A 12990-nucleotide genomic window follows, 5' to 3' on the forward strand; every position below is an offset into this window, starting at 1 on the left:
CCTTCCCTTCCCCTCTCTCCAAAATAAATAAATAAAAACTTAGAAAAAAAGGGCAGGGAATTTTTGTTTTATTCACCAAAGCCTCTCAGGTTCCTAGGAAGTGGTTGAAACATTTTAAATGACTAATAAATACCTGTTGAATAAATGAAAGTTAATATTTGTGTTGTTTACTTCTTAAAATCCAAGTATATGTCCTGCATGAGAGGACAATGAGCTCCAACGCCAGGACACAGACACAAACCCTATCTGCTACCCAGGCCTCTGCCCACACAGTTTATTTTAGTGCAACCACAGACACCTAAAACTTTCGGAGGGGAGGTAGGAACCTGGAAATAGGCCTTAGTCCATGAAAGGGAACCATTATATTCAAATGATGTAATCTATCCTTTAATCCACTGGAAATATCAATAGCTAAGCAGGACGTGAATATGACTGGTGACTGAAAGTTGCAGAATGCTGTTTTATGAACAGACACTTTAAAAGTTCAATATTTTCCATTCATTTGTTCCAGAGATGACGAGCTTATTTGCCCAACCAGTTTGAATAAGCAGTTTGGAGAAAAAAGACTGCAGTGCACAGGCAAAAGTACGTTGCGCTGGTTACTCAGAATCCATTTGTGGGCTGGTGTCCACTAGGAACTGGGGCTCAGTCCCCCTGAGGAACTGGAAGGTGCCCTGTAGGAACGGCTTGAATCATGGAAGGGTCCATCTGTAGGGTAACTTGTAATGTTTCCCTCTTTTCTTCGCTGCATCTATAGACGGGAGGACTATTGGGCTACGGAGAAGGCCCCGGTGTCTGCAGAAGCCCTTTATCCATCCTTTTTCCTGTACTGCCTCCAAGTGTTGTGCTGTAGTGGACATTCTTGCATATGCTTCCTAGTACACATGAGGGAGAGCTGTTTTTGGATAATCCTTTATGGGGAGGGGCACAAACATTTTTAAAGCAGTTTTACTAATTACTAAACCATCATTGACAAGATCCTTAATGTCCATGTCTTCTGGAGCACTCAATATTGTGATATGTCTGATTTTAATACCAAGAACCTGGATACCATTTATTGGATTAAGCTGGTAAGATAAAGGAGTAAAACATACATACAATTTCTTTCTCCGCCCCCTGCTTGACCAATATGCATGAATTTTGCAGGTTAAATGCACTGTTCACAGTTCTTCCTGACACAGCAGCTGCATGTTGGACTCTACTTTGCCTCATAAAAATAATGAAATCACATATAGGTAAAATACTCATCAGGTTTCCATCTAGCACTGGATCTGCATTTGTATCTAGAAATTGCAACCGAAACAGGTTGGACTGCCCGCTGCAACAAAAGCCAAATTTGTGAGACAGGTGCTGGTGCAAAAGGAAAGTTTATTCAGGTGCCGTGTCCTGGGAGAGCGGCGGACTCCTGTCTCAATGACCATCCCCTCTTCCCGCTCAAGCCCACATTTCTTATAGGGACAGGGACAGACTCCAGCTCTGTCCATTCTTCTTTCTAGCTTTTGGCACACATTGGCCTCCTAATACTGAACATAGTGCCCACATCCCGGGGTGCTGTACCCTGAAATCTCCCTTAGAGAGCTGGCATTCCCTTGTCTTCTGGGACTTGTAGTCTTGGTGTCTAGTGGGGTGTAGCCCTCTTGAAAATGTAGTTGGTGGCTCATTCTGCACAGCAGCGCTGTGTTTCCCAGCAAAATTGTTGTCCAAGGCGTCTGTGTCTGAAGTTTGAGTGTGAATCCCAGACTAGCTGGTTTTTAGCATTTCTGCTCATACTCTGAGGAGGAAAGGGCTCCCGTGCAGAGTAAAACCAAATAGATCAGTAGATTTATCTTTGCAGTGTTGCCATCTGTTTATTCAAAGTGGAGCTGGCTTACCCCTTACAGAAGTGAATCCAGATTTCTCCAAGATACTTATATTTTAATGGTTATGTGCAGGAGAATTGTGTCTCAGGATGCAAATGCAATCTGCCTCAGGGTTACTCCCTAGCATGTGACCCTGTGTACACTCACCATAGATCTAGTCACCATAAGGATTTTTAAAAATTATATTTTATTGAGTATGCTATTACAGTTGTCCTTCCATGGAGGGTCAGCTGTGCAGGGTCAGGGTGGTGGTGCTCTGATGTGGTCTGTAGCCGTACACTGGGTACGCTGGTCCTGGGGTTTCCTGGGTGGCACAGGCCAAGGTCAGCCCCAACCTGTGTTTTGCCAGTGGCTGTCCTTCCTGAGCTCTAAAGCAATCTGAGATGGCTGCTACTTGCTAGGCTTGGAGATTCCCAGGCGAAGCCAAGCTAAGAAGCCGGACTGGCTGCTGCTAGTGTTCAGGCCTGGGGCTCACTGAGGCCACCTTTGACTTGTTTGATAGGATTTAGGAAGTTGTGAAGCATGAACCAAGACCAGTCATTCATATGGAAAAGCAGCCTGGGCGGGGCCGTAAGTTGGGTGGTGCTGAGTCTATGAGGATCTCCAAGGCAAGTCTAACAGTGTGAGCCAAGTTAATGGAGTCTTGATATGGCACCAGTTTGAAGGCTCTGTGGAAGAAGGATTTAGAAAAGGGACAATGGCCTCTGCTCGCCTTGATGCAAGACACTTCAGTTCCTCCCTGTGTGCCACTGGTGCCTTTCAAGCTGCTACCCCAGTGCTGGAGCTCAGAGGGAGTCTGAATAGGGGTGTCCATATGTGGGTTCTTTAAGAGGAACTGCTTGGAGCTCCAGCAGTTTCTTCCATTAACTTAATCCCTGCTGGTTTTTGCAGCCAGAAGTTGTGGGGATTTATCTTCCTGGCCCTGGAACCCTGGGGCTGGGGGACCTGATGTGGGGACATGAGTCTGTGCCCATCCTGCCAGCCTGTATGGGTATGATTTCTTTAATTCTTTAGTTGTCTGACTTCCACTTAACTTGATTTCTGACAGTTCTGTGTGATGGTTATTCTACATTTTAGTTGTAATCCTGATATGGTTGTGCAAAGAGGCAAGCTCTGTCTGCCTTGCTGCCATCTTGACTGGAAGTCCCACCATAGGGATTTTGTGGATTTATTTGTCATCCTCGTGGTTCCCTCACTTAATGGCCAGCTGGAACCAGTGTCCTTTCATATCAGTTCCTTCTGGGTTGTTTCATGGAAAGCTGCCCCAAATCTCTTTGGTGTCCTCATTATTTTGTTGCCCTCAGAACTCTTATTTTGTACTCTTCAGAATCTTTGCATGATTTCCTCCTTACATTGTCTTTTAGTGGGTTCTGTATCAGCAAAATAAATAAGTAAAGTCTCAACGTTAAAAGGTATAAGATAGTAGAGTCAAGTAGTGTCACTCTGAAAGCCCCTATCAATCCACTGATGTTAAATTTAAGGAGCTTCATAATTTCCCCCACATTTTTTAGAATGCACAACATGGGACTTTGACATCTGAAACAAGGGAAGTTTGTGTCAGAATAGGATTGAACAGTAGGACCCTCAGGAGGTGTCAGAGACAAGTAACCACTGGAGGAATTGCCAGACCCAGTGGGCAAATGTGCCCTATAACCTACTCTTGATTGACCAAAAAGAGCTCCTTGGTTTATGGATGGCAGTTCCAAGGTAAATGGATGGTGTCAGTTTTGGAACGGAGGCCACTCTGATTGAAAGACAGATAAATCAATCAAATAAATCAGTGCAATAGGTGAAATCTATGCTCTTTGCCTCTATGACTGAGTTTTTACCAACTCATGGGCAGACGTCACGTGTTCAAGCCCTAACCTCCAGTGTGGCTGTATGGGGAGAGGGCCTCTAAGGTGAACCTTAAGGTCATGATAGCACTTCTGTTCTTATAGGAAGTGACACCAGAAAGCACTCAAATGCTTTCTTCCTCCACCCCCTTCTGTCTCTGCCATGTATACATTCAGTCTGAAAGCAGCCGTAGTAACCCTATCTATTGTAGTCACACCATTAAACTAAAGCAATTTTTAGAAATGGACATATAAAGATTAAAAGAAAATTAAACATGCCCCGTCATATCTTTAAAATATTTGCTTTGGTATCATCTTCCCTATAAGTCTTACCTTTAATGTCACAACACTTCCTTAACCCCTAAACTTTTCATCATATGGTCCCTGCTTTTTTCCATCTTCTATGGAACCTAACACCCTCAGAAAACAAAGGAATTTGGTAATTTACTTTTATTTAATGCTCTCCTTCCTGCGACTAGATGCTAGGTTCCGTGTTAGCATACTGGTGGTTCATTGTAGCTGCCAAAGTACCCAAAAGACCTAAGAATCTCAATAGCCATCTGGAAGAACACTTACTGAATGACATCACAGATATCTATTCATTTGAAGCAGATATCTCTTCTTCTCTCTTTCTCTTTCTATCTCATGTGCTGCTCTGCCTTCAATTCCAGTACCTTCAATGAACTCAGGAATGGAAGCATGTTTTGAGAAAAACTTTCAAAGAGTGATCATTCAAGATAAGAAAGTGCTCAGTTTCATTCTCTCACTTACTAGATCCCATTGTTTTCTGGCCTGCTCCATGTACCCTGAGATTTCTTTTTTTTAATTTAAATATAGACAGTAGACAATATTATATTAGTTTCAGGTGTACAATATGGTGATTTGATGTTTGGAGATTTTTAAAAATCTTTCACAGATAAGTTGTTCCCTAGCTATTTCTATAGTTTTCAAAACAAAACTTTATAATTCAATATTAATTGCTTTCAGTAATTTGTACAATATGCAAATGTTTTTCAAAGATCATCTCCCTAGGTAGGTATTGTCACTGAAATTATAGGTGACATGGTAATCATTTTACACTAAGGAGATGACATCATGGTTTCCCAGACCTTTACCTCAGGTTCAGGTGCCCCTTTCTACACCTACACAGGTGTTGCCTTGGCACCTGCTGTCCTGGCTGCAAATATCATTTGCCAAGTGTCTATTTTTTTTTAGATGGTATAGTGCACAGCACTGCTGAAAGGGATTCAAAAACAAAAGCACAGGCACTCTGGATAGTGATAAGGAAAAAATGCTTGATTAGGGGAAGAGTATAAGTCAACAGTAAGACGCAGGGAAAGGCAGAACGCATGTCAGGGGAAATACATCACCAATCGAGCTATCAGCCACTCAAGTCACAGAGCAACACAACAGGAACCCTGGGTGGCAGTCCTCCGGAGCCTCAGCAGGAACACCAGGGTTCCCAGGCAGTGTGTTCACTCCATAGGTGAGGCTTCAGGGGACCGCTCCCCACTCCCTAGCTTACATACATTTTGCTAACAACAATTATATGAAAATAATTGCTCTCTGCGTGACAAGAAACACCTGGTGGGTCCTTAGCCCCTGGGAACTGACCAGTTTCCCAGAGCACATGGAGCCGCCCCTCCACCCCCTTTCTAGCGTTCAAGGTCAGTACAGTCTTGTTTTGGGGGATGCTTATGTAATAGCTCTTGACACTTTTCCCTTATGGGGTTGTGTCCAAAACCATGTCCCCGATTCACTTTTAGGCATCAGCAGTACAGATGGGTGTCATATTCATTGACTTATACCACTGAAATCTAATTTAAAAAAGACAAACATAAATTTTTCTCTCTGATAATGTTTTCTGGGATTGGAACACAAATACACTTTGTATACAGTAAGGAATGATGCTTCTGAGAACAACTGATAGATCCCACCCCTTTGCCCCCCTGCCTAGGGCTGCCTAACACTTCTCTCTCCTCACAGTTACAGTTTCTGTGAAATCTTTTCACTTTTTCTGAACTTTTTCATGCTGAACCCCATGGCGTTCACTCTTAACACTTCACACTGCAGACATGTGCCCAGAACTTTGATGCTGCTGCTGAGTTCCCAGCTCTGCGGAGTTGCCCAAGGTCTGACCACAGGGGCTGACACGCGCATTTAGATTTGATGTATTTAGTTGTGAGCCTGTTGTGCTGCTGTATGTAATGATCCAGCCCTCAAATTTCTGTCATCAGAAGTGTTGCGCCCTCCCTCCCAAGAGCACACCCTTGCCTTTCCCTTTCTCTTCTTCCTCTCAGAAGTGCATCTCATAAACTCTATGGGACCCCAAGAGACTTGCAACCAGGGGAGCAGTGGGCAGCAGCAGTTTGTCCCTGGCTAACCCTGTCTCCAAGGTCCCTTTTCTCTGACTTCTCAGTGAGCTGACAGCAGCCGTGCCTTGCCTTGTCTCACTTCTGTTACTGTGACTTCTGTTTCTCAGTGATCCAGAGCAGCCCCGCCTAGGCTCTCTCCTGTTGCTTCTTTTGTCCTAAGCCCTTCTTGTTTCACTGTCCTCAGCTTTAATAAACATACTCGTATAATTCTATGTGGTTTTTAAAAATAGATCCATGAACATTTGTTAGAATGCTGAATAAACTTTAACGAGACACCTCAAAATCCCTCTTTTACATCTTGTGGCTGGTCTAAATGGCCTCTAACTTTTTTTCACAGGCTTGTATTGCTCAATGTGCTAGTGGGAAAACAATCAGGTTTTGGAGATGATATCTTTAGGGTGACCAAGGTTTCAGAAGCTCTGCATGCTCAGCTGGATTCTAGCTCTTCTCAGACTTCCATAACTTACCAAATTTCATTGAGGTCTTAAATGTTTTCACCCTTCTCTGTTGTTTCTCCAGAGCTTTCTACCACTATCTTTAAAGAACTACATAAACATTTTAAAAAATTGTACAATTCCCATTTCACAACTGATTTTCAAAAGATAATCTGAAAAGAAAATTAAAAATAAAGAGATAATCTGAATTCTCCATGCAGTACTGACCTTTCAAAATAGGAGGAATCGTTTTTTCACAAAAATGACTCCAGTGCTTCCTTTAGGTTACATGCATGTGAGGAACAATAAGATGATATTTATTAGCTTCCATCTGAGAATGAATATATTTTATGCGTGAATGACTTAATTGAGTTACATGTCCATTTATATCGGTAGTCTCTGGAAGCATCTATATAAAATATTTATAGTCTTTTGAAGTGCTGAGTTTCATGGTGTCTGAAATGATGTTAATAAAAACTTCAGGTGGTTATTTGCAGACAACCCTCCCCGTAGATATGCGTGTAGCTTTTTTAAGAAGTAGCGAAGCCCTGCCCCCAACCTTATCAGATCCCTCACTGGCGTCACTGGGAGAAACCTGGTGTGTTTATGTTTGCAGGGGCGACGGTGGTTGGGATTTGAGTGAAGACACTTTTTAGATCAGGCCTTTCAAGCGCTGAAAACTACATTACCCAGAGGTCTCTGCGCTGCGCCGAGAGGCAGTACTATTGTGCCAATGAAGGCCCAAGGTGAGAGCGTCTCCGTGCGTGCGCACCGCGACGGGGCGGGACTTCCGGCCTCCTCCGCTGGTGGTCATTTTGGCTGTTCTGCGGTCTTTCCCGTTTCGGTAGGGGTTGTTCGGGCAGAGGAACCTGACAGAAAAGGCACGAAAGTGGTCTCCACAGCACAAATGCGGGTCTGAGTCTTCGCGACGCCGCCCGAGTGACCCACGCCAGTACCTTTGCCACCGGCGCCCCGCTCCGCCCACTGAGTCCGATGGCGGCGGCCGTGCTGGGGCGCTGGGCTGAGGTGAGTGCGCGTTCCCGGGGGCCTCCTCCCTCCCCCACCGAGCCCTGCACCCGCGTGCGGGGCGTATGTTAGGTCCTGCAGCCCAGCCCGGGCGTCCCGGACAGTGAGGGGCGCGTGGGTGACACACGGTGTGACGGGGGTGGGAGAGGGTGACGGGCTGAGGGCCGCCGTGTAACTACGCGCAGGGGCGGCTGAGCGGGGAGGACCGGGAACCTGGGATCCCTCTGTGTCCGCTTGGAAGAGTGTGGGCGGAATCGCGCCCGGACTGCCAGGTTGGGGGGTCGCTCCTTCATTCTGAGGACCCCGGGAGCCATGGATAACCAAAAAGAGAAGAGAAACACGGTCTGATTTAGGCTTTCATTTCTTTTTATATTAAGTTCTGATTTTATTTCATTAATTTTAATTTTAATTTTTTAAAAATAATTTATTTGTTTATTTTTGTTTTTAGAGAGAGGGGAAAGGAGAAAGAGAGGGCGAGAAACATCACTGTGTGGTTGCCTCTCACTCGTGCCCCAACTGGGGACGTGACGTGCAACCTAGTCATGTGCCCTGACTGGGAATCGAACCAGCGACACTTGGTTCACAGGCCGACGCTCAATCCACTGAGCCGCAGCAGCCAGGGCTTAATTTTAATTTTTTAATCCTCGAGTATATATTTATTGATTTTTGAGAGAGAGGAAGCGGGGAAGAAAGACATCAATGTGAGGGAGAGCCAGACCAGGTATCGAACCTGCAACCTAGGTAGGTGCCCTGACAGGGGATCAAACCCGCTACCTTTTGGTGCACCGGACAACGCTCTAACCAACTGAGCCACCTAGCCAGGGCTGATTTAGGCTTTTAAGTTTCCCAAGAGCTGCTCAGGAGAAATGGACTGGATTGCGGGTGAAAAGGACAGTAAGCCACTGAGAGATGAGTCCTTGTCATGGAGCTGGTGAGAAATGGCAGTGAAGACTGGAGCACAGAGTTTAGTAATTGAGCCCAAGCTTCCCTGTCCTGAAGGGTAAGACAAAGGTACAGGGAAGGTTGTTGCCCATTGAAACACTGCTATCCCAGCCTCTACGCCTGCTTCTTCCTACAGGGTCCCCATGGCTGAAGAAACACCTATGAAACCTACCCAGCAAAATAGCAGGTGTCCCAGGCCCTCACTGATTTAGACCCCACCCATATTTGACCTTTGGAATTGTGTTTTAGGGCTCTGTAGCTGCCATTCTTCCAACCCTTGGGTTTGGGGATCTGGGAGAAATCTCCTAGACTCCTCCTGAGCCCTGGCTAAGGGTTATATAGAGGAGTTCCTATTCTGGCCAGCAGTAGAGAGAGATATAGGTTTTTCTGGGGTCAGGTGAGAGTAACCATAAGACAGATGCAGAGGCATAGGACCATTGGTATAAGTTGGATTTACTAGAATTTTGATGTGTCAGTCTTGCTGGTGGGTAAGGCCATCTGCTTAGTGTGGACACCAGTGTGGCTGGGACCTTAATGAGGGTTAGTTAGATGGAGAGAGGAGAGTTATGGCTGCTGAGGGGACAAGTACAACACCTAAGTGGAAGGGGGTCATGGGTATCTGAAATTCGGTATGATTAATGTGGAAATGAGGATTAGAGACAGACAGGCATTCACAGCAGCATTCGGAGCTACCTGGTGTTGAGATCCATTGGAGGTCTTGAGTAGCACTGGATGGTGTTTGAGTTTGCCAAGCTTTCTCTGCATGCCATGTGTCAAGTAACATGGGGGTGTCCAGGGAAATGACCGTGGTAAAGGGCAGGGAGTTGGTGCTGACTGTGGGGATGCAACTGAAGATGTGGGAGAGGTATGTGTAGAGAGAGGAAATGTGAAATAATGGCCCCTGGTGCTGGAGACTTAAAGGTGATGGGTGTGCTTTGAGGCATGATATGGAGGACCCCAAGGAAATTGCCTGAGAGGAATGGATGGGGCCCTGCCATGTAGTCTTTTACCTTAGCCGGCATATACTTGCCTACCGACCTGTGGTTGCTGAGGCTGGACACATAAAGGAATCATAAGGAGCCAGCAGCATTAGTTGCATCGGACTCTAGTATCCGCTCTAAGGTGGGGAACTTGGGAGGAGGATGGGAATGGGGTAGGTGTGGGGGGTGGGGTGAATTATGGGTCCTCAGGAGAGAGGCTGTGGTTTCATCTGTCCCCGTCATGACAGGGCAGTGTGACTCTGGAGGATGTGGTTGTGTACTTCTCCTGGGAGGAATGGGGTCTCCTCGATGAGACTCAGAGACGCCTGTACTATGATGTGATGCTGGAGAACTTGGCACTTATATCCTCGTTGGGTAAGACTCTTACACCCACCCTAGTCAACCTGGGCTAGATTTTGTCTTTCTGCTTTTGCCTAGGGGCTGCTCTGTCTTTCTTACCCACAGACCCTGTATACTACCTCTTTTTCTAGTACCCTGGGTAGTGCTGTTCTTGCTTGGGCTGGGTGGTTGCATTACCCTCTTCTCTCCTCTGCAGTCCAGTCCTGCTGCCCCAAAGCCTAGCAGGAGAGGATTCTGCTAATTAGTTTTGATATCAGTTGGTGGATCTCACCTTGCTTGCCCTCTCCTTCGCTGGGTGACCTTCCAGATCCATGGTACCAGTGTGTCCCAGGTTTTGCTCCCTTCTGACAGTCTTTCATGCCTGCCTGTGTCAGGAATTGCCGTCACTGATATGGGCACTCCTTACGTCCACCATGAACTGTTCTTGTGAGAACCTCATCTGAGGTTCTTTTTGTAACTTTTAGTTTTCTGTGGACAGTCATGTGATAAGTTGCTGTGGGCTGGTACCGTCCACTTAATTGTCCTATGTCCCTTAGGACTTGCATTATCCAAGTCCCATGTAGTTGGTCAACTTGGGTTGGTACTGGGAGAGAGTCCTGGGTGCTTCATAGAATGGGTATCAATCCCACCTTAAAAAGATGAGCTAGAGGGGGCCTGGCCCTGCTAAGGAAAGACATGTTCTTCAAGCTCTATTCATATCCTACCAGGAACCTGTTCATACTAGTATTTTGGTTCCATTGCTGGTGACCATTTCTATTTTTTATTCCCCATTCTTGATCATCTGCCCACTGTCATTTTTACTGATTTGTAGCCCCTGCCTACTCCCAACTTTTCCAGCCCCCACCTGTTACCCATTCCACTTCATTGCTGCCTCTGCAGTGTTCTGCAACATTGGTTCACATTTATAATGGGAGGCATGCACATATCTTTAATAGTCTTGGAACACCAGTGACTCCAACTCCCTCATCCTGAAACAACATCATGTATTCATTCTTTGGTGGGTCGGACATGTATACACATATTTGTAATGTGACTGCCACTTGTCCCCAAAGACAACATGTACTTTACTAATATTTCTCTGTTTTCAGGTTGTTTGTGTGGCCTGGAGAATGAGAAAGTACCTTTGGGACAGAGTGTTTTCCTGGACAGATTGCCACAAGTCAGGACTCCAAAGCTAGATCCTTCAATCCAGAAGGCTCCTCTCTGTGAAATGTGTGTTCCAGTCACGGCAGATATTTTGTCCCCAGCTGAGTATCAAGGAGCACATACTGGGCTGAAATTGAACCCATGTGTGGCAGGTGGGGAACAATTTCGTTTTAGTGCAGATCTTCACCAACATCAGGAGCACAGTATAACAGAACCCTACAGCAAGGACATGGACAGGGCCTCTGTGAAGAGCTACAGAGACTGTTCGTCAGGGAAACATTTCACCTTTGGGGAGGTTGGAGAGGACTTCTTCACCAGTGTGGGTCTTCTCCAGCACCAGGCCATTCCCAACGCGCTACTGAGTATACATAGCAGTACTGGGTGTGGGGAGGCCTTTCACAGTGGAAAAAGTTCTTACATGTGTGTTGCATGTGGGAAAACTTTCCGCCGCAAACGTACACTTGTTCAGCACCAGAGAATCCACACTGGAGAAGGACTGTTTGAGTGCAGTGAATGTGGGAAAACCTTCAGCTACAAGCACTCATTTGTCCAGCACAAGACAATCCACACTGGAGAAAGACCTTTTGGGTGCAGTGAATGTGGGAAGGCCTTCAGGTTCAAATATAAACTTGTTGAGCACCAACGTATTCACACTGGAGAAAGACCTTATGAGTGCAGTGACTGCGGGAAAGCTTTCGGATTTAAATCTAGACTTGTTCGGCATCAGAGAATTCATACTGGGGCAAAGCCTTATGGGTGTACTGAATGTGGGAAACTCTTTAGACACAGCTCTAGCCTCATTCAGCACCGGCGGGTTCACACTGGAGAAATGCCTTATGAGTGCAGTGAATGTGGGAAATTCTTTAGACAAAACTCCAGCCTCATTCAGCACCAGAGATTTCACACTGGAGAAAGTCCTTATGAATGCAGTGAATGTGGGAAATCTTTTAAACAAAGCTCCAGCCTTGTTCTACATCAGAGACTTCACACAGGAATAAGACCTTATGAATGCAGTGAATGTGGGAAGTCTTTTAGCCAAAAGTACAGCCTCGTTCAGCACCATAAACTCCATACAAGAGGAAGGCTTTAAGTGTGCATCCAACATGAGAAAGCCTTCAGCTAATCATCCACTCTGATCCAACACCAAAAACTTTACCACCCAGATAAGTTTTATGAGTTCAGTATGAGAATTCCACAGATGAATGGCATTAGACCTTGAGGGCCTTTGTGAGAGGCCATTTACCTTAAGTTCCAAGAATGTGAGTTTTGAAGAGCTGTATTTATATTCTGACCTGCTCAGGACCCTTTCTAGAATGATGACAGCTTCTGTGGCAGAAGTCATCTCACCTCTACTTCCTGGCAGGTCCTCAGGGCACGTATCGGTCACCACAACATGGTCCGAAAAGAAGAGGCCAGTCTGAGAAGTGTTGGTGGCATTTTATCTTTTTCATGGCATATATGATATTTTTTATGGATTTTTCTACCCTGCCAAGACCAACCTGGAAACTTTCTGCCTCACATTGCCCTGGATTGTGCAGTAATAAGTCTTAATTGTTTTAAGTCACCTTCATTCACTGTATAGGGTAGGTTGAGAACAGAAGAGGGTTCTGCCAGTGTGAAGAGGTGGACAGCCTTTGTGAGATCCACAGAGGGAACAGTTTGATGTCAGAGAGTACCTCTTAGTACAATTTTTGCCTAATCTGTTATAATAAAATAAACATTTGGTGTTTGTTCCCAGTTCTTGGCACAGAGGTTCTAAAACCCTTGGAATTCCTTGAGTGATGAGAGCATATTTGTATGATAATGAAAGGACTCAAAGTGGGGGCCAATAAAGAGCTTAAGGAAGGGCTCTCGCCCCCAGGTTAGAACTTCCAGCCCCACCCCTCAGTCTAGGGACACTGGAGCTGGAGATTGAATTCAGTCACCAGTGTTCAGTGATGCAGTCAACCTTGCCTACTTAATGAAACCTTTTAAAAACCTCTAAGCAAGAGGGTTTGAGGAGCTGCAAGTTGGTGAACACATCCAACCAAGAG

The 12990-nt window shown here is 45.6% G+C and overlaps 1 protein-coding gene across 1 annotated transcript; it reads left to right on the forward strand.

The window, feature by feature from the left end:
* The first annotated feature begins 7293 nt into the window (after positions 1 to 7293).
* Positions 7294 to 12706, forward strand: LOC149995683 (zinc finger protein 552-like). The gene is made up of 3 exons (XM_090261015.1): positions 7294 to 7529; positions 9700 to 9826; positions 10900 to 12706. The coding sequence occupies exons 1-3, from the start codon at positions 7497 to 7499 to the stop codon at positions 12045 to 12047; spliced, it is 1308 nt and encodes a 435-aa protein (XP_090117141.1). The 5' UTR covers positions 7294 to 7496; the 3' UTR covers positions 12048 to 12706.
* The last annotated feature ends 284 nt before the right edge of the window (positions 12707 to 12990 follow it).

The sequence above is a fragment of the Furipterus horrens genome, unplaced genomic scaffold (assembly GCF_987537825.1).
Source record: "Furipterus horrens unplaced genomic scaffold, mFurHor1.1.pri manual_scaffold_13, whole genome shotgun sequence".
Taxonomy (NCBI): domain Eukaryota; kingdom Metazoa; phylum Chordata; class Mammalia; order Chiroptera; family Furipteridae; genus Furipterus; species Furipterus horrens.

Coding starts and splice junctions, on each gene's coding strand:
- LOC149995683 (XM_090261015.1), top strand. CDS start 7,497: ATGGCGGCGGCCGTGCTGGGGCGCTGGGCTGAG. Junction 7,530..9,699: donor TGCTGGGGCGCTGGGCTGAG/GTGAGTGCGCGT, acceptor CCGTCATGACAG/GGCAGTGTGACTCTGGAGGA. Junction 9,827..10,899: donor GGCACTTATATCCTCGTTGG/GTAAGACTCTTA, acceptor CTCTGTTTTCAG/GTTGTTTGTGTGGCCTGGAG.